This window comes from Aulonocara sp. 'chitande type north' Nkhata Bay, linkage group LG15 (assembly GCF_057382095.1).
Source record: "Aulonocara sp. 'chitande type north' Nkhata Bay isolate Kocher_YH1m ecotype deep benthic linkage group LG15, A_spYH_male_GT1.1, whole genome shotgun sequence".
Classification (NCBI taxonomy): Eukaryota; Metazoa; Chordata; class Actinopteri; order Cichliformes; family Cichlidae; genus Aulonocara; species Aulonocara sp. 'chitande type north' Nkhata Bay.
This window is the reverse complement of record NC_141358.1, coordinates 10,709,306-10,736,916: the sequence shown is the minus strand read 5'-3', so window position 1 is coordinate 10,736,916 and position 27,611 is coordinate 10,709,306. Positions and strand designations below refer to the sequence as shown.

Below are 27,611 nucleotides of genomic sequence, written 5' to 3'. Positions count from 1 at the left end.
AACTCAGGTAAGGGCAGCTCAACAGGAACATGACAGGGGATTCTTTTTGCAGGAGAGGGGTACAAGAAGGGATCCTGGTAAGTTAAATGGCAAAAGTTAAATCAAGTTAAATGGGTGGAACAGAATTTTAGAAACGTAACTCCACAATTGCGTTATACATGTACAATGATAATGAAAGATTCATTTTCCAAACCAAGGATTCCAGCCAGTGTGAAGAAAGCAGTCCTTCTTGATGAGATCTTCCAGGAGAGATCTTACTGAATAAACCAGCTTCAGTTAACTAAAGGGCAAACAAGAGAATCAGATTACTGATAGCATATTCTAAACAGGACAAATGAGTTCAGCACAGGGCCTGATTACCCCCATTGGTGACAATGATTTGATGAAGAATGTATGTACCAGCCAGTCCTTAAATGCTGCCTTAAAATCCAACAGAAAATCCAACCCACCACTAACACTGAGACTGAGACAGAAGAAAAAAGGAGCAAACTCTCCAGGGCCAGCTGGGACCATGACACTTCCCCGCTGTAGGACAACAGCGCTGACCTAAGAGTAGCAGTTGAGGAGCATCAGACATAAATAGAAATAGAAAAAAATCTAGGAAAGACTTGACACAGGACCTGAGAGATACACCTAACCCTTCAGTTGATCCATTTAATGTTCTCTGAAGCCTCATCAGAAATACTACAACAATTCTGCTGAATTCAGGAGTGTTTCAAAGTGTAGCATGGAATGAAGTAGTGATAGTATTTCGCGCTCCCAAGGCATCTCCCAAAGGAAATCTCAGGAAGTAAAAGGCAAGGCCTTTCTCCAAAAATGCCTGAAATTGAAAATAAAGAACATCTATAAAGTTTGAGAAGTTGGCAGTGTGATATTTCATCTGTCGTTCCAAAAGCAAAATGCATCTGCTGCTAATAATTACTCCCCCATGATACCATAGTTTATGATTATTGCTTGGAAGAATAGATGTTTAATATATATATAATATATATAAAGCAGGAGAAGGATGGAGGGTGGAATTTGGACCTCAAGGCAACAGCTTACCCCTCCTGTTATGTTGGTTTCCAGGAACACCAATTATGCTCCTGGGTTAATTTGACCCGGGGCAAATTTACTCATCCAAAAGTGTCAGAAACACTGGCATTGATTATTTTACAATTTTCTTTTACAATTTAGATTTTTTTCGTTTTCTGTAGTGATGCAGATGACATGTGACATCTCTTCTGTTCTGGGTCAATCTGACCCGCAACATAACAGGAGGGTTAAACTGTCAGTTTTCTCAGTAGAAATATTTCCTACATAATTCTTAAATGCAGGGGTTTTGCTACGCTGCACATTCAAAGCTGTCCATCCCACAAAACTGCAGTTGCTGCACGCATAAAGTGTAGGGGTGCAACGATACACAAAATTCACGGTTCGGTTCGGTTCGATACTTTGGTGTCACGGTTCGATATTTTTTCGATACAAAAAAAATGTTCATGCCTTTTTAATTTGTCATTTATTAAATTTATAAATATACATTTTAACTCAAAAGTACAGTTTTTAAATTTAACCCTAACCCTTGTGCATGTTTTTTATTTTGACAGCGAATGCGCACCTGCACCTGTGCAGCCCTGGTTATTTAGCTCGTCATATTGCAGCCACAGAAATTCTTTTGTCCATGAAACCATAAAGCTGCACTTTCTTTTTGCCTTATAGTCTGATTTGTCATAACTTTTCCGTTTTGTGGTAAGCTTTTCTTTGGCTGTCACTTCTTCACCCTGACCTGTCTTATTTGGCTCAGCAGACTAAAATATATATCCTGCTGCTTTTACACACACACACACACATAACGGTCAGCGATTCTCTGCGGATCAACCTCTCACATGTTTAAGCTGCGGGAGATTTCACTTGTCATGTTTGCATAGTAAGCTAATGATTGATAAGACGATGTCAGAGGAATTGGTGCGCAAATTATCATCACTCACAGATCAGTGCTGTCGCTCTCTATACACAGTTCGCGCGATTGCAAAGTGAAAGCAAAAAACAAGCACAAATTCAAACGCGATTTCAATATGTCACATATTGACAGTGGCTCACCGATGCCAATGACATAATTACCCAGCTACATGTAACAAGTGTCACCTGGCAGTTTGTTGCTCTCTGCCAGGTGATTGGCTGAAGAGCTGTGAAAAGGTAGTGGGTGTGTGGGGTGAAGTCAGCGCTCTTCTGTGGAAAAAAGAATGCAAAAGCATTGACATATATTTTTCCTTCCTACAATAGCCCGACGGGCAGAGCAGAGATAGATTTTGGTAACCTGACTGGAAAAATCGCTAGCCCCAGGACGTCGGGCTAGCGATATTGTGAGCCCTGTATCTGATTGAGGAATCACTCATCTTTGGAAAAGAGAGTTTATTACAGAGAAATGTCTCTTTCCAAAATAAAAGCTATACTATCCGCTTCTTCTGGGCTATATTCTCAGCAGCATAAGGAGAATCATGTGCTAACAGCTGTCTAAATGACTCGGCTAAAGTTAGTAGCATGCTTGTTGTTTTTGTCTTTGCACTAGGATGATGTCAGCGTAAATGTGCAGTCATATTCGTTGTGTTCCCACTAGTGCTTTCAGGTTAATCTCGTTGAAATGACCTTAACGCCACAACATGGCAAATCTCCGTTAACGAGCTACTGCTGATCGCCCTGTGCATGGGGCTGGACAGCCAACACGTTAACGAGCTAACTGCGCTAACACACTAGTTCCCACCCATGTAATTGAGCATTGCATGGCACATCCAACATACTGTTTTACTTTAGTCCATGACTCGCTTACCTTCAGGGTCATACCTCACATGAAAACCAAAATAATTCCAAACGCCAGATCTGAATGAGGGTGGGGGAGGTTCATGTTGTAAGGAGAGCTTAGCTTCTGTCTCGCTAGCTTGCCCTGCACTCTTCCTTCTGACTATGCTGTCTGTGTTGAGCGCTCAGTGGATCTGCGCTCGACAGTGCAGCCTAGGCGGAGTAGTCGAACTCAGATTCACTGAGCGCTCAACACAGACAGCATCGTCAGAAGGAAAGTTGATAAAATAAATTACAAATGTTGTATTGTTCGATACATATGCCTACCGAACCGAAAGCACTGTATCAAACGGTTCAATATCGATGCGAATATCGTTGCACCCCTAATAAAGTGGTAGGCTGTTAAATGCCACAGGTGTAACACAATATTTGCACTGAAGCAATAATTCATTTCAGGTTACTGGAAGTTCCAAAGGCTGGGTTTAGGATTAAAGATGATCGGTTTCAATATGTCAATCAAAATCAACACCTGTATCAAAATTAGAGTCAGCTTTATTACGACTACTTGCCAGATAGACAAGGACAAGGTCATGTCCTTATTTTCTTAGCTTACCTTTTTCACTTATTTCAAATTCTTTGAATGATTTAACTAGTATTAATCAAGATCCTGGTTCCCTGCTCCTGCTTGCTGTGAATTGCATTTGAGCCACAAGAGGCTGCAATTTGGTCACAAATAAGATGGCTTGTGCTACCTTTGAATTAGTGCTAATTTTTGCCCTACAAATAAGCCCTATTTTAGTTTAGAGTAAATTAAAAAAGCTGAGAATTTCGCTTCTTTTATGTGAAAACAATATTTTGAGGTGACTCTACTGTACATTGATTGCTCTTACTGAGCCTCAGATCTTCCCAAAGAGCTCAGCTGAATGCCTGTTTAATAAAGCTAATAAAGCTGTGAGGGATGTTAATAATGAATCTGCGCTTTTTTTTGTTTTAAGTATTTTTGCTCTCCTGTGGTATAATGAAATATTCCGCAGTGGTGTGCTTGTAGGATGCAAAGACTTATCATCAGCAGTGATATTTATGGAGGTTGCTTTGAAATGGTCACTCGGGCTTGTAATGGCATGAAGCTAGTGGGTGAGGCATATTAAACAAGATATATTCTTGCTTTATAATATCCTCAAAGTCACTTATGCAGACAGGCATTGCTCTATACATTACTGTATAATTGTAAGTCTGTCAGTCTTAGGTCAAAACAGTTGTTTATATTTAATGAAATCTGAATATAGTCGACATGCATTTGAAAAAAAGGCTGTAACTCAAAAGATCTGACATAAATAAGAGAGGGGACTCCTTTGTTCGACATTTAGTCACCTCTGTCCCCCCTGGAAAACCATTAAACGAAGAGGACTTCTCCCAGGAGCCCGGCATTCCTCACATTCCTCAGGTCTGATGTCAGAGTAGAGGGGGGCGGCGCTCAGGATGGGACGGCGCTGTTGCGTTCAGGTCCTCTTTGAGAGTGCGACCTCTGAGGTGTGTGTGTGTGTGTGTGTGTGTGTGTGTGTGGGGGGGGGTGCAAATGAGTGGAGAAAACGGCACGTCCAGTCTCATAGCCCAGTTGTCTCCTGTGGGGTTTTTTTTCCAGCCTACTGCATATGACGCAAGACGGCCATTTACTCAAGCAAGAGCAGTAATAATTTAACAATACGAAAACCCTCCAAAACTTTTAAACTCCATGAGTAAAATAATTCATTTTCGATGCTTTGTATTATTGTGTTTATTCAAAATTAGATTAGGTTATTTTGTCCTATCTTATTTTAATGTAAGAAAGCCTGCCTCAGATTAGGCTACTGCAGTCTATCCAAGCAATTGTATTCTAAACGTAAAACTGCAATTTTTCACCAATTTACTGAGACTTATTTTAATTAAAGCTTGCACAAAGGTCGTGGGCAATCACTGCAATCCACTAAGACTGTATTAAGTGTCATAATTACAAGCAGGCCTGCCAAATTCCCACCTTACAGCTTCTGAGTACATTTAGATAAATTCAGTCTTTCCTTCGATTTCTTAATTTGAAAAATGTTATAAATTAATTAATTAAAAAGAGAAATACTCACATATGATTAAAAAAATAACAAATACTCTCAATAAAAAGAAAAACTTTAATATGACAATTAATTAATACGTTTTTTCTTTCGGTCCCTTGTGAACTTCGGCCTCTTGGGACGTTCAACGTAAAGCTCATTTTTCCGATGCCGTCTTCAGCTTTTGAACGTAGCTGCAGCAAGCGCCTCTCTCAGCCTGTCCTGAACGCCTCCATTGGGCTAGAGGGACCACTATAAACATACGAAGAGTCCCAGCGAGAGAAGACCACGTCGCTTTATCCAAGTCGGACAACTTTTTGTGACTGTTTGTGTTCCCTAGAAAAAAGAAAAAAGAAAAGGCAACAAAACTGCGAGAAGAAGGAGGCTCAGGATTTGGTCTGCCTCTGCGACTTTTGTGGTTGTTGTAAAGGTTGAGCTCATTTTGATGTGAGAAGACGCAGATTTTTCTTGTTCACGCCGGATTTTTATACTTTTTTAAAATATATATTTTTTAAAGTTAGTTAAATAACTTAAGGTGGATTATCTGATTGCCGTGAGTTCCAAACCTCGACAAGCAAAGAAGAGTTTATTCAGCTGGGAGAAGAAATCGGCATGTAGCGCAGGATCAGGGGTGAGTTCTCTTGCATGGGGGGAAAAAAAAGCGAAAATCTACCTCAGTCAAAAAGACTTCAGTTTTGCTCTTCATGGTTTCCTGCAGATCTGGAAGTAGATCCAAACTCTTGTAAAGTCCACAGTAGGAGTGCTTAGATGTAGGCCAAATGACTTGGCCACGTAGGGCAAAAAGGAGATCCAAACTATTTTAATGCCCCCCTTTCTCCTGCACATAAACATGCATCACCATCACAGACAGAGCCTCTAAATCCCCCTCTACATCTAATAAGATAGTAGTCTGTGCGATTCCAGAGAAACTAGGAAGTTGGAGAACCTGTGTGTGGCTGGAAAACCACTGAAAGATTCCCCGGAGTTAATGAAGTAATCATGAAATCACACGACTGAACAGGGCTTTGGAGACCCGAGAGCCCTCTGTAAGACCCAGTTTGGGTTTGGGCAGTGGGCTCATGCCATATGGAGTGCGCAACACCTGGAATATCTGGCCCTTCCTCATTTATTTCTAATTTTTGCATGTGTACATTACATTTCCATAATCGCTGAGAGAGAGTGCGTCTGTAAATTCACCTCGTTGAATTGTATTAAACAAGCTTGGTGGCTGAATGGTGTGTTTGAGTATGAGCAGCCTTCCCCTATAAGATGATGATGGACTGATGTCCTCACACCCTGGCTGCAAACTGTGTGTACATGTTTGTGTAAAAAAGAAAAATGTGTTTGAACATGCACCTTGGACAACTAGCATTACTGTAAAAGGGGAGTAAAGGCAACACAGCATAGCTGCTGGAGGCGTAGGGTGCACACACACACACACACACACACACACACACACACACACACACACACACACACACACACACACACACATCTGGCTGTCTTTATAAGCTCAAAGGCATGCTGCGTAAATTACATGGTGCCCGAGCAAGTGGCTTGGGTGTACACAGCAGTTTTAAAACACTGGTGGAGATTTTTAAAGGCCTAAAAGGCAGAGTAGAAACCTCCATCCATGCTTATCTTTTGTGCAGTAGAGAGTCACAAATCTCATTTGTCTTTCAGTGCCATTTTTGGCACTCTATTTCCTGCTTTTTATTCAAGGAAAGTTGCTGAAATGTTAATTCCCAAAAGGGGTGTTTTGTTGAAGGTCAGCCCGGTAAGATCATAATAGGTGTTTACTGCTTAATGTGAGCCTGCGTCTAAAAGGAAAAGTGGCTATTGTTTGTGTAGCCAATGGTCATTTGAGTCTAGTGGCCATTTGATTACGGTGTGGTGCAAACATACCTGTAATTTTGGTCAAGTGCTCACACTGCACCACAGGAAGAGAGGGGGGAAACAGACAGCAGCAGCAGTTATTGTAGTTATTGTTATAACATTTTAACCAAAGTGGAAGAAATGCATCGAATTCCTTCGTAGTCAGCTTGTGGTTCACTTGTTATTTTACACCATAGCTGCACTGCAGTAGAAAATGGAAGGTGTGAAGAAGGCTATGACCTCTTTTTTGTGATTAAAGTGATTACATGTCCAAGGCATTGACTTAAATACAGATGAAATTAATCTGCAATGAAAATAGTTGTTAATCTGCTGATAGCTTCTTCGGCCATACCCAGTATAAAACACTCACATGTGCAACCAAAAGTCTCACATCTAATAGTAATGACACTGTAGTGCATTTTACATAAATCAAGTGTTTCAGTGTGTAAATATTAGTCCCCTATATCACCTTACATGCTAATACTCTACCTTTAAATATACTTTTTGTGTTGGAAAAATTGATGTTTAGCAGTTATTTCTTGTCCTTGCAATGCTTTTAACTTTAGTTGTATACAAAGACTGTATTTAAATGATGGATGTAAGCACCTCTATGCCACCCTTCACTTTGTGAAGTCCTGTTTTGAAGGCTCGATGCTAGTCATTTGCCTTTGACTATGTTGCCGTTTTGGTGTGAGAAGTGACCGTATTTGGATGATTAGGTGAAGCTCTGACTTCTTAGATGGGTTGTTTTGGTTCTTTTAAGCCCACACAGAAAATTATGTTGCATTGTTTCACCTCAGCCGGTCGTGCACCTCTCGATTTCTGTAAACTGGGTTGAAGACACAAGCGTACAATCATGTCAGCTTTTAACACCATTTTAATGATGTATCACTACAGTAGCTCCAACATTGGGAGATGTTGGAGCAGTTTGGAAAAACAAGACTTTTTGGGGGAAAAAGCTAAAGAAAACAAGACGTTTCTAATCCTGAATTTACAATAGCTAATGGATTCTGCACACTGCAGGTGTGAGGGGAGTTTATTCCACAAATGACCCACACTAAATCCTGCCTCATCTTGTTTTCTTCTATTCCTGGGAATGTCAAGTAAACCTGTTCCTAAGAGGCCCAGAAGCCTCATACCCCTCAAGTAGGTCAGCAATATATTTATGCTTTATAAACCATTAGCAGAATTCTAAAATCAATCCTTTTACACACAGGAGGCCAATGCAACGAGTTCAAAATTGATGTAATATGATCCATTTTCAGCATTTTGAAATAGCTGCAGCTGATTAATTGATGTTTTATTAAGTCCAGTAAAAACTCCATTACAGTAATCTAGCCTACTGAAAACAAGTGCATGAATAAGCTTTTCAGTTCCTTTCTTTGCCACAAGACCCTTGGTGAATTAGTGAAGTGTGAATCTATTCCCACAAGGTGCCAGCAGCAACAGCAGCATTAAAGCAGAGATGCAATATGACATCGAGTGACACAGCATAAATCAAATGTAAGCACAAAAAGCTAATGTTTTCCTGCAAATTATAAGTAAAAGTAGTACGTGAGCGCTTAACACTTCACTTTAACAAGAATTAAAGTAACTTAACCGTGTACCTTTTCAGGATTTTGCACAACAAAATGTCAACATTTGTTTACATTTGGGTTGCACATCACTGGCTGCTGGCATCTCCTCCTTTGTAGCCTGCTTGTATTAGATGTCATGTTTTTTGCCTCATGTGGTGGAGCAAGTTTGTTGTCTTCATCTTTAGCGGGAGCAGTTTTTTTTCCACGTAGCTTGTAAAGAGCTTTGTTTGAAATTTGTGAAGTAGCTCCTTTTAAGGTACCTGGGCTTGGATCACATAAAAACGTATAGAGTCTTTATCGCGAATGATATGATCATTAAAATTATCATGCCTCTAACTTTGAGCCCCAAAAAAGTGACCCCCATGCAGTTGTAGTGAAGGATGAGATGTGCACTAGAGACCGAAACAGTTTCTTCTACGCGGCTGTAAACATGTTTATTTCTGCTGTAAAGTTGGACATTATAACATGTGAGCCTATGGGGATTTGCAGGCTTTTAAAGAATGCCTCAAGTGGCCACTCGAGGAACTGCACTTTTAAAAACCTCCCTTGGTGGTACTACCAAGCTAGTTCTAAAGAAGTATTAAAGTTTTACCAATCAGCTGTGCTGGGTCGGTATCAGTAACAATACTGAACTTCTACCTAGGAGCAGAAACGCTCATGAATGAACATAAATCACTTACTTACCAAGAAAGCAGCTATTGTTTACAAAATTTCTATAAAAAGCTAACAAAAGTGATGTTACTGTGAAGTAATAATATAATGGCTGGCTGTAGGTGCAGCGTATGACTGTGAGGAATATCTCTTGTGCATGTGGTGAGTGTATTCAGTCATGCACGGATGCTTTTGTCAGATTTGTGCTCTCTGTGAGCGCTCTGTTCTCTCAGCCCAGCAGACAACAACAGAGTAGAGAGCGTGCTGCGACCTGTCCAACTCTCCCACACTCCACCAGGTGTTTTTCGTGCTAGGTGTCAGTCACTGCTAGCCCTGCCACCCACACTTAACAGGTTTGACCCCCGCTACCTCTGAACAGCCCAGAATTTAAAAACATGTGATTCTTCCTGTGATGTGGGACTCACTGTTCACAGAGTGGTTTGTGAGGAAGTTTGAGCATCAACGGGTGAAATTTTCCATTTGATCCTTCGTTTAAAATGTGACTTTTCCTTCCTTTGAGGCTGTTATGGGTCTTAGATACAGCCGGATGTCAACACGAGCAAAACCAAAGTGTTTCTGCTTTCATAGGCCTGTAAACTCAGTGCTACCGACGTCCCCGTTGGCTCCTGGGGGCTCAGCCATGAGAAAATACTGAGTGGCTTTTGGGTGATTGAGCTTGTGTGTGTGTGTGGAGTTGTATTTGTGTGTATGGTTGTGAGACCGTGATGTGGTTCCCAGGAGGAGATGAGAGGAGGGGGTTATGGAAAATGTGAAGAGCATTGCGGTTTGGCTGCTGCAGACTCGGTGGCTGACGATTGATGGTCCTGTGTTTTTGTTGTTGTGGCTGGGAGCCGCCTGCTATCAGTTCCACTGTCCATGTTTACGCACTCCTTCCTTTCTCGCCATCCTCACCAACTGAACCAACACGATAAGAGCCTGAGAATCACCAGCGTTGTGTCTCCTCTTTCCTTTCTGCTGCCTTTTCCATATCCTTGCTTATCTAAAGCCTTTGTTTTCTCATTCAGGTGCTGGGAATGACTTATATGTGAATTTTGAGGGCACATGTATACACACAATCCAACTCTGTGCCTCTCAGTTAAATATCCAAGTCTGCCTGCATGACATCAGTTCTCCGGTTTGCCTCCTGGAATATGAGTCGGCAGAGGAGCGTCATTGCTGGTTTGGAAAACCAGCATACGGACAGTGTAAAGCATCTGCCTTTGATCCTCCTCCTCCTCGTCATGTTTTAGTGACACTGTTTAGATTTCAGTGCCAGTGGGAAACATTGGGCATTCCCTATCTGTGACTGTCACTACTGCTACTGTAACTTCTATTGTTTTCCTGCACTTTTCCTTTGTTTCTATGGTATTTCCGGTCGTCAAAAGCTAAATATAAGCAGTTTGGCATCTCATTTGAATTCCAGTTCCGGAAAGTGACGTTATTTTGAGTTTTTTGTGATTGTGACAGTTGTTAGTGCTCACTGGCATGTCTCCTTCACTTGTTTTAAGGTAATGAGTAGCAGCTGAAAAGTAATTTAATCTGTTGATTGAAAAGATACACCGGACAAAATGTGCTGATTGCTTAAAAAAAAACTTTTTATAGACATATCTTTGCTTGGGATGATTCAAAGAATTAGCAAAATGCACACAAATGTATGTACGAAACTTTGAATCGAAGCTTCGTTTTGAAGGTTTGCCAGTGCGGTGATCCTTTCAGAGCAGTTCTGTGAATTTCAAAACCGGGCCTGATGTCTCCTTCGCTGATAGCAACGGGTATGTAAACAATATAATTGGCGAGAGTCTGCTCTCACTTAGTGTAACAATTTTCTTCACCCATTTAAGTCCAGGTTGAAATGAGATAAAGCTGCGCGCGTGTGTGTGTGGGAAGCTGCAGACATGGCCCCTTCGCTGTCTGCACGTCACAAATGTGCGAACGCTTTGCCCTGTGTTTGTGTCACTCTCGCCGCCGTGTCCTCAAGTGTGTTATTTGCGGGTGTGTTTGTCTCGGAGATATGGAGCTGGAGGAGTTAAAAAAAAAAAAAAAGCGAGCTGGAAAGTGAGAAAGCAGATGCGCTTGTTAGAAACACAGTCTGGTGGCCTGCCTCCACCATCTGTTTGCAGCTGTTAGTGTTTGTGTGTGATATACAGTATGTTTGTGTCTGTGCAGGGTGAGTGAGTGGAGCCTGTGTGCGGGGAAGAAAAAGGAGATGCATATATATATATATATATATATATATATATATATATATATATATATATATATATATATATATATATATAATTTTTCTCTTTTTAATAAAGTATATTTTTTAGGTGTAAAAGTGAGCACACACACTCACACACACACACACACATCCTCTGGGTCAGACAAAAACACACATGGCCAGAGTGTCAGATGACAAAGAGGGGCCTGATCCACAGTGCCAATGTCCCTGAGACGTGTCTGGAGAATAATCTCTGTAGTACTGTGCTTTCTTCAAATGTCTATGACAGGGCATTAGATCCACATTAAGAAAACACACGACTGCTCATTAGGAGTAACAAAGTCAAAATTTTGAGCAAAAAGTCAAAATATTCTTTTAGAATAAAGTCAAAGTTCAATTCAATTCCGTTCAATTCATTTTTATTTATATAGCGCCAAATCACAACAACAGTTGCCTCAAGGCGCTTTATATTAGTAGACCCTACAATAATACATACAGCGAAAAAACCCAACATATGACCCCCTATGAGGAAGAACTTTGGCGACAGTGGGAGGGAAAAACTCCTTTTTAACAGGAAGAAACCTCCGGCAGAACTAGACTCACGGAGGGACGGGGCCATCTGCTGCGACCGGTTGGGGTGAGACAACGAAGACAGGATAAAAGACATGCTGTGGAAGAGAGCCAGAGATTAATAACAAGTGTGATTCAATGCAGAGAGGTCTATTAACACTTTTAGTGAGAAAGGTGACTGAAAAGGAAATACTCAATGCATCATGGGACTCCTTCAGCAGTCTACACCTATTACAGCATAAGGCAAGGCAAGGCAAGTTTATTTGTATAGCACAATTCAACAACAAGGTGATTCAAAGTGCTTTACAGAGACATTAGAAACAAGAACAAATAAAAAGCATGATTTAAAATTGATTAAAACAAGCAAATAAACTAACTAACTAATTAACAACAAACAAACAAACAACAGTATATATAAACAGTATATATAACTATAAACTGTGGAGATTGACGTTGCTTTACCCTCTATAAAATGCCTTGTGTAGATGACTTAGTGAAGTTTTACTAGAATCAGTTTTAGTAATAAGTAAACTACAAAGGAAATTACAATGTAACAAGTTTTTTCTTAATGTGGCCTTAATACTCATTGGTAAATATCAAAAGATGGCAAAGTTTATGTTTTAGTCCTGTACAGATTGTCCAGTCTGTACACCAAAGGCCAGTCAGACAAATACTGCACGTGTCTCTCTACATGAATGGAATGAGTACAGTGCTTTTTCAGATTTCGACATCTGCATACATGTCTTGACATCACCATTGCAATCATGAGGTGTTAGTGATAATACAGCCACATGGGCTACTTTGGTGCATTTTTAATCCACACATGAAACGAGCAGCAGCGGTGATTGTAAATGACGTTAGTCTAGTTTTAGTCAACTGGGAGCATGGGAGCTAGCTGTATGCAGTACTGTTTCCTGGGGGCATATCATATGCGTGTCTAACCTTACACCACAAGGAAGTTACTTCTGATTGGATTGCTTCCAAACTTGTCGCACCTTTCTACACAGCTTAATTAGATCTGATTACATCTCGTGTCATATTAGTTTTTATTTAGTTATCGTCTTGTTTTTGTCAGGAGGAAAAAGGCGGCACCAAGAGGATCGTGTGTGTGGCTAATAAACAGAAAAACACCTGAGGAGCAGCACTAATATTAACTGGGGCAGCTGGATAAACAACTGAAAATTCACCTTGTAGTAGCTGTTTAGGTTGATATTACCACCAGAGAATGAACCTTATGTCGTGAGAACCATTATTTTTAATTGTTGACCTGAACATTTCTTGCAGTGTTCATGTGTTGGAACTTTATTTGTGGTTGTTTATTTGGGTACAAATCACAGATATTCTCCGAATGCCTCACAAACTGACCAAAATGCACATCAGAACAACTTCAAACTCAGTGCTGCTTATCATTAGGTCTCCAGTGATTGTGAAGTAGATCGGATAAGCGCTCGTCGAGAAAAGTGAAGGGGACATGGACACACACACACACCTTCATTCACTGCTAAGATAATGCTCTGTCCAGGGTCAGCTAATACTCAGACAGACTTTGGTTGAATGTTTCCAGGAGTGTGTGTGGACTTAGAGGTGTGTTTCCCCCAAAACATTTCACTACTGAACTCAACTTTAAGTTAGTGGGCCACAAGAGGATCAGAGTCTTAAGAAGATTTTAGAAATATCAAACAAAATCTGTCAGTATTACCAAATTCTTTTGATTTAGCTGTGCTTGGAGTAGCAGTTCGCTGGGTTACCAGATAGGACAATACAGCAAGTTCACATAATACAAAATAATTTAGGTTAAGTAGGTCTTTGTTGTGACTGTTAACTGTCTGAGTGCTCAAACTATTTGTGAGTTTAGCTGCTGAAAAATGCAAGTGTGTGCTTGTTTTAGCCTTCTATGAAACACTCTATTTGTATTAATTATATAAAAAAACAACCAGTAGTTCCATATTTCTTGATTTATGAAAACCAAATGCTTTAATTAGTTGTAAAAACGTGAATTCTGAGCACAAGTTAGCCGATTTACACTCCAGCTATTCGGTTTAGGTTCACAGACCAAATAGTAAAATGACTGCGCAGGAGGAAGTGTAATTACGAGCTGTGAAGCACCCATTTGTTTTGCTACAGTGCTTGTGTATAACAGGAGGGTAGCTGGGGGTGTTGGGAGGGCAGCGTTGGTATTTCAGACAGAGACAAGCAACAGAGATGAGATTGATTGAGTTACGCACGCTACACTTGCTTCCTCGCCTCTTGGCGGCCTGCATCTAATGGTCTTAGCAGTAGGTGACAAAGTGCTGTTTTGTTCCCGCTATTGTGTGGACGTGAATGGAGCAAAGCGACACAGGGGCTGGCATGAACCAGAGCAGAGGGGGAGCACGCACGTTAGCAGCTCTGCTCCTGAGAAGACGTTATGTTTAAAATGAGTCTTTGTGATGGTAATGTAAAAGAAATGGATATCGCAATTATGCCTGTTTTGATTCTAAGTTAGCAGCTTTAACCACCACCTTTTTTTTTGGCCTGTAAGTCACAGCATGTTTTGATTTGGTAAATTTTTAGGTGACCCCAGAATCTATCCCTGAGTGGGTAGAGAGGTGACTGGCAGAAAAACACTGCAGCCTGAGGCAAGCTGAGGTTTCTGCAGAAAATAAATCAGTCGAGTTGGGGACAATGCAAGTGAAGGAACATCTACTGGTTTTCTGCAGAAATTCCCCAGCTGAGGAAACCCATGTCAGCATTTCTTAGAAGAACACCAACTCATTTTAAATCCATCTTTTGTCAGCTGCTGACCTGTAGCTGGTTTTCAAATCCCGCCCACTTTAGCAACAGTTTTTACACCTGTCAAGCTTTCTATTCTAGCTCAATACAAAGGATCTCACTTGAAATTATTTGGAATTGGTCTCAGTTTTTGCATGCAGGACTTTTCTTTTGTTGGAGATTATGTATCGGAATTTCAGGAGCAGGACCACGCCTCCAAACACGCTCCTTCCGGTTGTCATCTATATAGGTTCCCCCAGTTCTGCAAGCTGTTCATTCTCGTTTACATGCCCCACCCTCCCTACCTCCTTGTTCTCAATTCTTTAACTTCTTCATTTCTATTTAGTGCATGGGGATCTGCCAGGCCCGGGAGTCATCGCCAGTCCCCTTCGAGGCCTTCCCTAAACCGCAGCTCAATTCATGTCAAAGCATTCACTTTTACCTACTAAAACACTGTCAAACCTAAAATGAGGATGTGGCCCCAGCTAGTGAAATGAGTATTTCCTGCTGTGCCCTTGTTTTGATTGTTGGCCTTAAAGGATGGAGAACAGGACAGGTATCTTAGAAGACAATTAGTTCAGAAGCTGATGAGACTCACGGGAGCTTCACAATGATGAAAACAGTTTTTCATGGCTTTGGTATGTGCTTAAATGTTGCTGATGCTGAAGTTTAAACTGTTTGTATTCTTATTTGCCACGTGTCACTTTATAAAAGGCCAGGACTGCTTTTTTTCTGACACTGCGTCACGCAATCTCGCTGAAGTTGCTGAATTGTTGAGCCCAAACTCAGACGTAGAATCCTGAACCAGTTTAAATACTGCAAAAATGGAAACTCCACAAACAAATTTACTTTACTCACTTAGTTAAAGTTGGTTAGTTAATGCAAGAATCTGCTTTATTTTTTCTTTCTGAGCATAATTGTGTGTGTCCAATTGTTTTGACATCCACAGAGTATGAAAAAAGAACATCCTCTCAATTTGTTTCTTTCTGTATGAATCAGAAAGAAAGCTAAAGTGTAGCACTTTTGCCTAAAGGAGCATCCATTTCATTCAAGCCTTTGTCAGATAATTTCACACAATGCTTAGTAACCCTATTAGCGGCAGGCATATCTCTTTGCATTTCAGGGCACTCCAGTGCACATCAGTAGCATTTCTTATGTCAGCTACCAGTAAATAAGCTTTCCAGAAAGGAATAGAAGGAATCACTGAAACTACAAAGGTATATGTAGAATGCACTCCAGACACACACTGGTTATGCTCACAGATGTCACGTTTATTTAGGGTTTTATGCAACAACCTGGGTGACCATCCCTTGACCACTACTTTCACTTTTTTTGTGGAGAAACTCGAGGCACTACTAAGCCAGCCAAGGACCAAATTTGTGCAGACACCTCGGAGGGTGTTTTCTCAGCACCACAACTGACCGGTACAGCCTCTGCATCTCTGCTGACCCCACACCAGTCTGTCTCTCAACCCGTTGCTTCCATCTTCCTTCACCCGGGAGCAAAACCATGAGATACTTAAACTCCTTAACTTGGGGCAGCAACTCCTTGGAGTAGGTCCTCCACCCCTTTCAGACTTGCCACAGTTGGCTGCAAACGGGAGGTCGTTACTAACAGAGTCCCATCAATACATCTTCTGCCGCCTCTTGGCTGTGCCAAGAAATTTTATCCCTTTAAAACAGAATCATAGTTACAACAACTATGATAATTCCACCCAATATTGACCCGTGGTTTTCTGGAGAGCTGTTACACCTCTGATATTGTGTAGTGACAAAAGCAGATTGAAGCGTGATGGTAAAAAAAACCAAAAACGTAGGACGCTTAAAACATTTTTAATTAAATACTCTCATTGCTAAATGAGGAAGACACAACTCGTGCACTGCAGCGTCAAATGAGTAGTGTTGATTCTTTGATGCACAAGCACAAAAATGCTCGATTAAAGATGTATCTGACACCAACCTGACAGAGAAAATGCAGATGTTTGTTTGCCATGGTGCTCAGTTAAAAGCATGCAAGACTAAAAGGTCAAATTTCTTCTCCTTTGCTCTTTTCGGCTAGCTCCCGCATAATCGTTTTTATCATGATTGATGTAAATGTGTGTAAAAATGTCATCCCACAACGCGTCTTTCAAAAAACCCCTATATACTTGAGTGGTAATGTGGTTTCTGGTCTAAGCACGCACGTTAAAGGGGAAAAAAGCTACTTGATTCCAACTTTCTTACCCCTGTGCAATATCAGTTGTGGGGTAATATAAAAAAACAACAACAAAAAAAAAAAAACATAACAAAAGATGGGAATGGTTTCACATATATTTAGAAAGAGCTCACCCCTCTCAAAAAGAAAAACAAGCCTCTTTCCTCAGTTTTCCATCTCGTTTCGTCTGTGCCACAAAATTACAATGTGCAAATTCATAAACGTATATGGTGTTTTTGCACGCTGGAAATAAACACGACGGTCAGGAGAAAAAGTCGCTGGAGCAGAACTGAAGCAGGGCATTTTTGTTTTGTTTTGTTTTTTTTCATCAAGGAGTGGGTAAGAGCCCAAACTATTGTCTGTCTTTCTGTCTGGCTTTACTCTACCACACACTCCTAACCAAGCCACTGATTACTAGTTTAGAGTTGCACCAACTGCTGTCTGGTCCTTTGGCTAACCTCTGAGGAACCTGGTGAAGGGGTGTGTGTGTTTGAGAGAGATCTTGTGTATATGTTTGCGGCGTGCCCTGTTGATGCTTGTCTATGTTTGTACACTACACAGTGAAAGTATGCGTCTTTATTTGTGTCTTTGTGTGTTTGTCTGTGTACTTGTTGACAGTGATCTTGGAGGCCTGGGTGCTCGGGAAACACTCTTGAGTCATTTTGGGAAGGTTTTACTGTCAGCCTGTGATGTCACTTACCCTAAGCAGGAGACAGTGGGGAGGGTCGCAGGGTCTGTGGTTAAGGGTCATGTGACGATTGGGGTCAGCGTGCACATATATCCTTAAGCGAAGCTGATTTACTCAACCGATGTCACTCGTTGAGGTTAGTGCAAAACGGCCGTTTAAAAAGAACAAAAGAAAGAAAGAAAGAAAACAACAACACACGAAGAAGATGATGCCACATTACCGTCTCAGAAGGACTCAGGAGTAAGGAATTTGTTACGGCGCCCAAAGAGGCAAGGCCATTACAAAAGATGAGCGTGAAGCAAGTGCAATTAAAATTGTAGCAAACAACCCGACTCTGTAGCTTCTTGCCCTCTTTCATTCAAGCCTGCCTCCCCTGTGTCTTTTTCTCCTGCTCACTCAGCCTTGTTATACACACACACGCACGCACACACACACACACACACACACACACACACACACACACACACACACACACACACTTTTCCTTCCTTGTGGTGCATACTTGTGTCAGGTGTGCTCTGTTTTTCCAGTCAGGGTAGAGAGGAATCTGGGCCAGGGTCCAAGCTGACTATCAGCAGCACATAGCCAGAGCCCAGGACAAGAAGCAACACATCTTTACTCCACCTCCTTCTCCCTTGCTCCTCACCTAATCGTTGGAACATTGCCTTGTCATGTTTTTGCTCTTTTTCCCTCACATTCATGCATGTGTGTATTTATTTTCGCATAATTTTCCTTGCTGTCTTTTGTAGTGTTCAATTTTGGGTCTCTTTGGTTTGTCTGTGTTTTAAGGAGAAGTTTTTTCCCCCTTCTTTCAAGGTGTGGAGCTTTTTTTTTTTAGTTTTGTAATCTAGTTCCTGTCTAACAAGGCTACAAAGTAGCCACCACCCTTAAAATGACACTGCTTTAGCTATTTAAATTTAATCCCATTGATATTAGCGGGATTATTTGAAATTCCTTAGCGATTGCTGGCTAACAGCTCAGTTTAAAGCTTACTTTTTAAAATATGATTGAGTATGTGCGATATACAGAGTACACCCCTACAGGATGTACTCTGTTCCGCCTTTATATCTGTCATGCTCTTTTTCAAAGCACTTTCCTCATTACAGACATGAAAGCTATGAACTGATGAGCACCCCAGTTGCATTCAAAGTCATTCCCAAACACCTAGCTCAACCTTTTAAACTTCCCCGTGTGTGTTCTCTTGTTTACCTCACGAGTTCACACTTCTGTTTCTTATTAACAACAAAGATGTGGGTTTTTTGTTGTTGTTTGGTTTTGTGTCAGTAGCTGGCAAAAAGTGTTTCTGTGGCAACATATGTGCCACCACCGCAGGCGTGTGATCTTACACACACCGCTGCACTGTACTCCACAATGTCTGGCACTGTGCTGCTGTCGAGCAGAGAGAGCAGAGATAAAAAGGAAAGGAAGGGCCTCCCACACAGGCAGATAGAAGCTCCATTAGTTCCTCAAAGCCAGCTGCCGGGTTCAGATGGATGTCTGCGCACGACCGTTTGATGTCTGTTCATCCATAGCCTCACATCTCTGACTCTGTCTCCCAGCTTCGCCCGACACCGGGCCTCATGGGAGTCCAGAGAGCGCAGCTGCCCGAACTATAGGATAAAGCTGTCTGGCTGCTGCCGTACCATTCCTGTGCTGTGCTAATGCTCTAGCACCACAACTACTCCTTTTTTATCTGCTTTAGTTTCTGCTTGTTTATGAAAGGTGGGAGGGATTATTTGAAAGAATATTCACTGATTAGAAAACCATCTTCGTTCTTAGAAAAGGGAATGTATCCATAAAACTCTAAATAGTTTTTTAAGCCAGTTATGTGTTTGACTGACCCTCCTCTCTTATCTCTCTTTGCAGCACCTGTTTGTACTCCGTCTCCTCCTCATCTTCCTCCTCCTCTCTGGACACCTTTGGGAATGGGCCAGCGCCTTGCCAGGTTGCATCTCTCCGCCCGGTGGTGTGGCTGGCGTCGTGCGAGAGTGAGGAGGGCAGCAGCCAGGTCATAGAGCCCGCCCACCCCTCTCTCTGCTTGCTTGCTCTCGAGTGACATTTGACCTCTGACTCTGCCACGGCCCCGCCTTGACCTCCTGCCAGCCATGCCCTTCCGGCTGAAGCTGCGGCGCACAAGGCGCTACAATGTCCTGAGCAAGAACTACTTTGTGACGCGTATCCGCCTGCTGGACAGCAATGTGATTGAATGCACGCTGTCAGTGGAGAGTACGGGACAGGAATGTCTGGAGGCGGTGGCTCAAAGGCTGGAGCTGCGGGAGGTTAGTGTTGTGACACATGTGCACGTTAGTTTGAGATAGTATGACATGTGATAGGTTTCTGACACATTTGTCTTATCTGAGCTTGCAAGTGTTATAAATTGTCTGCCGTTGGCAGCTACAGGATGTAATTAATGGGGAGTTGGAGTGGGCATTTGTTTTTACTCTGAGTTTGGTTGTGTCTGCCACGTGTCTCTCCCCACACCCTGTGCATGTCTCCCTGCCCTCTGCTGCGTCTCTCCTTCACTGTCTTTGTTTGTCTCTAATGAAGCGTGCTTACGTCTGTCCTCTCTTCACTGCAGAAGAAAGACATACTGCTCGTCCTCTTGTCTCCCCTACCCCATGGGTCCTTCTCATTCCTCTACTTCTATTTCCCATTATTGTCAGTGCTTTTTTTCTACCAGCAGGTGGACTTCTGATGATTTTTTCCTTTCCTTTCCTGTTCTTCCACCTTAAAACACAAAGTAAACGAATTGTCTGTAAAAAGCATGGTTTGTCTAGGTCAAAGATCACATGACGATTGTGTGCGTGTTTGGCTCAAGGGTGATTAAATTTGATGAACATCCGTGCTCAAGAGTGTGTCTGCACCTGCTGGAGCTGCTGACAGCGCAGAAGAGCGGGGGGTGTACTCACACAGAGTTGTGGTATTTGCTGGGTGTCAGTGATGTTATAAATGAGGCGATGAAGCACCCCAGCTGTAGCGGCTGTCTGCCCCTCGTGTGCACACCGTCTCAGGATTATGTGTGCGTCAGAGTGTGCGTGTTGTTTTGGTCTTCGCTGTTAAATCTGAGGTCTGAAGCGTGTGCCCGTCTGCACGCATGAATGTGTGTGCGCCGTTTCAGTTACCAGCTTTATTACTTTCTCTCTGACTTTTTACTGGCCAAATCTGTGTGCTCAACCTTTTATGAAACCTATGAAAAATGCACAAATACACAAAATAACCAAACATTAAAAACATGACATTTAAATGACATGTTCTGCCAAATGTACTGCGTGAGATAAAACGGTGGAAAAAAAGTTCACGAGATCTTTACACAGAGACAAACCTGTGCCACTAGTATGTTGTGTTTTTACAAAAGTCAATGGATTGTGAGCTGATGTGTGTGTTTTCATTATGCATGGATTTCCTGACAACATGGTGGCATCTCATATCAACAATTTCTTATCAGAAACATCATACGTGAAGGGAGAAATAAACTGGTCTATTCTTGCTTTTTGTGTTTCACTTTCAGTTTAAATATGTTCGTTTTGTTTGGATAGGAAGACTAATGACTTTCCCTGGATTTAGTGAGCTAGGTAATGATTCCACTTTAATTTTAATAGTGTTACGCTGCTGACGTCAAAGGTTTTGTCGGATTTTAAGGAGAAATGTGTGCTTTTAATTCAGGCGCTTAATCTCTCAATACTTTTCAGTGTATTTCTCAACTCATTTACCATTTCTCTCCTGAGAAATCCCATCTAAAGATGCACCAACTGCAGGTTTCTTGGCTGATTCCAATTTCTGTTTTTTTTTTCTATGCGTGACCTGCATATTTTGATTTTTGCTGATTCTTTGCTCACTGAAAAAACTGAAAAGTAGGGAAAATAAAGATGTAAAAATAATTGAAAATGAATTGCTGTACACCCACTTTTACCTGATATATTTTACTCAGTTGGTCTCATTAGCCCTTTGCTTCCACTATTGCGAATTAATTTATTTGGCTCTTTTATACTCCTTTTGGTTTACACAACTTATTTTTGTTTCCTCACCCCCTGTATTTAGACACATTACTTTGGACTGTGGTTCCAAGGGAAGACCCAGACCCCGGAAAAACGTTGGGTGGAACTCGAGAAACCCCTCAAGAAGCAGCTGGACAAGTTTGGCAATGAGCCACTGCTCTTCTTTGGAGTCATGTTCTATGTTCCCAATGTTTCCCGGCTGGAGCAAGAAGCCACCAGGTAAAGAATCTTCAAATGGTAACTGTGAGACAGTTACGCAAGTCACTGAGAGAGCCACATAATCAGAATGCAGATGTGCTTTAGCTTTATATAGAGAATTGCAGTAGTAACAGTGCTTTCCAAACGCTGCCATAACACTGCAAAATCGTCTTCTCATGACTCTCATCACTAATTGTCAATATTGGTTGACGTTTCAAAGTGGTTCTGGCTACAAAGAAGTCAAATGTGATCAGTCTCCTAAAGTAGATGATTACTGTCCCATAACTCTTCATTATTTAGAATGCCAGGAGCTTAAAAGCAGTCACTTTGAAAATGTGGAGAAATAAAAATGTAATTTTACATTTAAACACCAGCTGGTTTTGAAAGTCTGGTGGCCTTCATGGAGCTTTTGACTTATTTCATGGTGCCTTTTGGAAGTTTTTTAATGAAATTATCAGACAAATAATAATGGCTTCCTGTGTAGTTAATTAGACTGACTGTCAGTTTTAGTAAATTACATTCTACTTTTTATGTTTATTAACAAGCTGCAATACAACCATAAAGTTTATAGATGGATCTAGCTATCCAGTCTTATTATTCTTAGCCGATAACTTCCACGGCCAACTGCTCCCCATCCTTGTGAGTAATTATGGTCGTTAAAATTCAAGCTAATGTTGAAATTAACAAACAACTATGGTGTTGTCCATCCTTTATATACAGTCTCTTGCAAAGATTTTGGGGACGGTTAGCCTGCGTCTATCATAAGGTAAAATATATCCATAAAAAGCAGCATAAACCCCTAGTAATTTCAAAGTTATATCATTTGATAGGAACACAAAAAAGTGGAGAATGTTTTGTACTTAGGGGGATTATGCATCTTCTACCTTCAGACAGAGCCAGTTTATTTTTTCTCTGTTAACAATCTCGGGCCTCAGTCTCAGACTGGTCAGCGACCATCTGATAACTAGTACCTCCCTGGTTATATAAACACTGCTCGCTTAGGCAAGGTGTGTATTTTGCAACCGGCTGCTGTAGGTTGCTGGCTAGCGTGAAATACACGATGCTGCACTGAATGGTGCACCTTTTCCTTGGATGGTGAACATTCTCTTTTTCTCATTTTCAAATTTCACCACAGTTTGGTGAGTAAATGGCAAGCGTTTGCAAACAAGTTGCCTTCTTCCATACAAAATGTACAGATGACTGTGGCAATCTGCTAGCAACCAAAACAAACATAAGGAGGTTTTAGGTGTAGCATCCTTTTTTGGCCGATTTCACCACTTGCCATCCGGTCGCGGGAATACAATCATCTTTACCTCTTGACCAGAGGTTGCCAGTGGTTTGCCGACCTGTCTCTAAGCCTCTGTGAATGAGGGCTTACTTCTCCTGGCTTTAGCTTCATAGTTAGCATACCAATATGAAGGGGAAACTGATCAGCAGCTAATTCCCAGGAAGACAGTGAATCAGAGTTTTCCAGAAACTTCAAAGAAACTTCCTTTAACATCTCTTTGATGACATAGATAATGGCATCAGCGGCATCCAGTCTTTCCTTGTGCCACTGTGTGTGTGTGTGTGTGTGTGTGTGTGTGTGTGTGTGTGTGTGTGTTTGAATGAGTGTGTGAATGAGCATGTTGGGTATCTGTGAAGAGTGCAGGCAAGGGTCAGTGTGTAATGGACAGTCTGCCGTCTCATATTCCTTCACACACTCTCACACACACTGACGCGCCGAACTCTGCAGGTCTGCCTCACACTGAGCTGGTGAATTTGTGGATTCTGCTTCTCTGGAAGTGGGAAAGGTTGATTGCAGGTCACAGCTTGATGTTTTCACACTAGAGTTAGTTTTAAGGTGTGTGTGTTTTTGCCAGCGTGTTAACCCTTTTATAGTAATTCTGAGAACCATGCATGCCCGCACTTAGCCTGTTTTGAAAGTGGTGAAGTAATTTATTTGTGAGCGATCTGACAGAGGAGAGTAAATTGTCTAGAGTGTGTCTGCAGGTTTATTATACAGAAGCCAGGATCTGCTCTGGTAAAGGGATGGTATTCATGGAATCCCCTGAGGGCTCTTATGATGTGTGTGTGTGTGTGTGTGTGTGTGTGTGTGTGTGTGTACACAGGGGTTATAGGGTTGAGGGGGTTATGATGGGGGCTTAGGGGCAATTTAGGAAACAATGGCCGTCTTTTTTTTTTTCAAGCCCCCCTTTCTCTTCCTTGCAATCCCTGTACATGGTGTCACCCGTCTACTTTTTATCAAGAGCAGATCAGCTTAGTCCTACATTTTTGCTCTTTCTCAGTGTTCCTGTGTCTCCTTCACTTTTCTCTTTTCTTTGTTTTCATCTGTTAGTCAGGAATGTTGGCACGACCGTCCAGCGTAGGAGGCGGACCACACATTCCTTGCAGCAGAAGTGCGGGGGGTAAAGGGGATGGAGAGAAGAGAGAAGGGGGGAAGGGGTGGGGGGGTCTGGTTTACAAAACATATGCACACACACACCTCAAACAATCCCCCAAGAATCCTCTCAGAAGCCAGCTGCAGCCCTGTCAGAAGTTACAATACACCACATTGTGAGAGCGTACGCATACCCACGAGGCAGACTTTTCCAAAAGACCCATCCTTTAAAAAAAATAAATTATATATATATAATTATATATATATATATATATATATATATATATATATATATATATATATATATATATATATATATATATATATATATATATATATATATCCAGGCCTCTGGTAGAGGACCCGAGCTTGAAGGATAAACCGCCCGCAGGGGCGTGCTGGGTGTTTTTATATTATATGTGTGTATATATATATATATATATATATATATATATATATATATATATATATATATATATATATAAGGGGTGCAACGATACACAAAATTCACGGTTCGGTTCGGTTCGATACTTTGGTGTCACGGTTCGATATTTTTTCTATACAAAAAAAATGTTCAAGCCTTTTTAATTTGTCATTTATTAAAATTATAAATATATATTTTAACTCAAAAGTACAGTTTTTAAATTTAATGTTGCTGAAACAAAAGTAATTAAAAAAATAAATATATCTCAGGGCTCTCAAAATTTCAAAATCCCTGGTAGCCCTTCGGGCAGGGACTCTTCAGTTTTTGGTAGCCCAAAATAAATGTAAGTAGCCCGAATAAAAAAAGAGAGCAATTTTTTGATTGATGTTTTGTTTCCTGTTTTGTTTCCTTTACAATATTATACATTAAAGCATAATATTGTAAAGGAAACAAAACATTAATCAAAAAATTGTTGAAAAACAAATTACAACATTGTATAAAAATTACAATCATCAACTCAAATACTTGGTTCTAATTGAACAGAAATTTCTATGAACTTGTAAGAACTGTGTAGAACATGAATCAGTCTGCGTCAGATCCTGAATTTGAAATTTCCGCTGAAGTCACGGGTAAGAGACAAGTGGAACCAAGATCTAGGCCATTTGCTTTTTGAAGTTTGCAAAGACTGCTAAATTTTGCCAGTGGTAGTTCACTCTTTGCAACATAGTACGCTGTTCTAAACAGATTTTTCAGGTTTATTTTTAGTATGTTATTTTCAATTGGTGTTCTGGGAAAGATATTGCAGACTGAGCAATAATGCATTTCTCATGGGTTCTAATGGGGGCCTTTCTTAAAATGACTGGTCCCAGTAACAAAGGCGCTTGTCGACTCAGAAATCGAGAGAAAACCAACAACACACCCGGCAGAACATTATGTTATTTACACGGGTGCACACAAGTGGTCCGCATGTGCGCATTCGCTGTCAAAATAAAAGACGCGCACCAGATAAGAAGTTGCAACGCGCGTTTGCATCCATATAAAAAGCACTGTTTTTGTCCGCTAGAGTGGGATTTTCACGGCACATTCCGCACCACATCTCTGTGCGTTCATCATTTGTTTGAAGCCAGCTCACCTCCTGCAACCACTTTTCTGAGAATACGTGCTTCTTTTGTGGTTCGGACTCCTGACATTTCTTTGGAGGTGGAGGAACACCAAAGTAATTGCTTAAAGGAGCTTCTTCGACATCTTTAAGAGTTTTAAACAAATGTCTGTTCTCCTCCAGAAAATCTTATGTATGCAAACACGCGTTGCAACTTCATATCTTGTGCGCGTTTTTTTATTTTATTTTGACAGCGAATGCGCACCTGCGGACCACTTATGTGCAGCCCCGGTTATATAGCTCGTCATATTGCAGCCACAGAAATTCTTTTGTCCATGAAACCATAAAGCTGCACTTTCTTTTTGCCTTATAGTCTGATTTGTCATAACTTTTCCGTTTTGTGGTAAGCTTTTCTTTGGCTGTCACTTCTTCACCCTGACCTGTCTTATTTGGCTCAGCAGACTAAAATATATATCCTGCTGCTTTTACACACACACACACATAACGGTCAGCGATTCTCTGCGCGATCAACCTCTCACATGTTTAAGCTGCGGGAGATTTCACTTGTCATGTTTGCATAGTAAGCTAATGATTGATAAGACGATGTCAGAGGAATTGGTGCGCAAATTATCATCACTCACCAATCAGTACTGTCGCTCTCTATACACAGTTCGCGCGATTGCAAAGTGAAAGCAAAAAACAAGCACAAATTCAAACGCGATTTCAATATGTCACATATTGACAGTGGCTCACCGATGCCAATGACATAATTACCCAGCTACATTTCCGAAAGAATGCAAAAGCATTGACATATATTTTTCCTTCCTACAATAGCCCAACGGGCAGAGCAGAGATAGATTTTGGTAGCCCGACTGGAAAAATCGCTAGCCCCGGGACGTCGGGCTAGCGATTTTGCAAGCCCTGTATCTGATTGAGGAATCACTCATCTTTGGAAAAGAGAGTTTATTACAGAGAAATGGCTCTTTCCAAAATAAAAGCTATACTATACGCTTCTTCTGGGCTATATTCTCAGCAGCATATTGTAGCGGGTCAGGGCTGTTCGGGGTTCTGTTTGTACAGTTATGTTTTGTTTATGTTGCCATAGTGACGGGTGACGCCCTCTCGCTGCGACGGTGTGTCCTTCCGGGGTCAGAGGGCGCCCTGTGTGTTGTTGTTGTTGTTGCTGTGCGGTTGCTGCGCTGAGCAGTTAGCTAGCGGCAGTGTTCTTCTGCAGATGTCAATAAACGGCTGTGCTCCCTGGCTAGCTCACGGGAAGGAAGACCAAACGACACCTCCTTCTCCTCGTTGTCTGAGCTCGCCACATTGGTGTCAGAAGTGGGATGATGGTGGCACCCCATGTTCTGACCCGAGTGACTTTTCCCCCGCCGGTCGTGACCGGCCGGTGCGCCAAAAGAAGGCACCTGGACATTTGCAGGACTTTGTGTGGGGCAATGGGGTCGTCGGGGACGACTGACCCCTTAGGTGGGGGGCTATGTAGCGGGTCAGGGCTGTTCGGGGTTCTGTTTGTACAGTTATGTTTTGTTTATGGTAAATGGTAAATGGCCTGTATTTGTATAGCGCTTTTCTAGTCCCTAAGGACCCCAAAGCGCTTTACACAACCTGTCATCCACCCATTCACACACACATTCACACACTGGTGATGGCAAGCTACAATGTAGCCACAGCCACCCTGGGGCGCACTGACAGAGGCGAGGCTGCCGGACACTGGCGCCACCGGGCCCTCTGACCACCACCAGTAGGCAACGGGTGAAGTGTCTTGCCCAAGGACACAACAACCGAGACTGTCCAAGCCGGGGCTCGAACCGGCAACCTTCCGATTACAAGGCGAACTCCCAACTCTTGAGCCACGATCGCCATTATGTTGCCATAGTGACGGGTGACGCCCTCTCGCTGCGACGGTGTGTCCTTCCGGGGTCAGAGGGCGCCCTGTGTGTTGTTGTTGTTGTTGCTGTGCGGTTGCCGCGCTGAGCAGTTAGCTAGCGGCAGTGTTCTTCTGCAGATGTCAATAAACGGCTGTGCTCCCTGGCTAGCTCACCGGAAGCAAGACCAAACGATACCTCCGTCTCCTCGTTGTCTGAGCTCGCCACAATATTAAACATATCAGGTCCCCATAAGGAGAATCATGTGCTA

The 27,611-nt window shown here is 41.9% G+C and overlaps 1 protein-coding gene across 1 annotated transcript in view; it reads left to right on the top strand.

Annotated features, from left to right (window-relative positions):
* The first annotated feature begins 5,072 nt into the window (after positions 1-5,072).
* Positions 5,073-27,611, top strand: part of LOC147312569 (tyrosine-protein phosphatase non-receptor type 14-like) — a 48,458-nt gene continuing 25,919 nt past the window's right edge. The window contains exons 1-3 of the mRNA XM_086264062.1: positions 5,073-5,487; positions 19,231-19,643; positions 21,403-21,578. Coding sequence (XP_086120188.1) covers positions 19,470-19,643; positions 21,403-21,578 — 350 coding nt within the window. The 5' untranslated portion in view covers positions 5,073-5,487; positions 19,231-19,469. The remainder of the gene's footprint in view (positions 5,488-19,230; positions 19,644-21,402; positions 21,579-27,611) is intronic.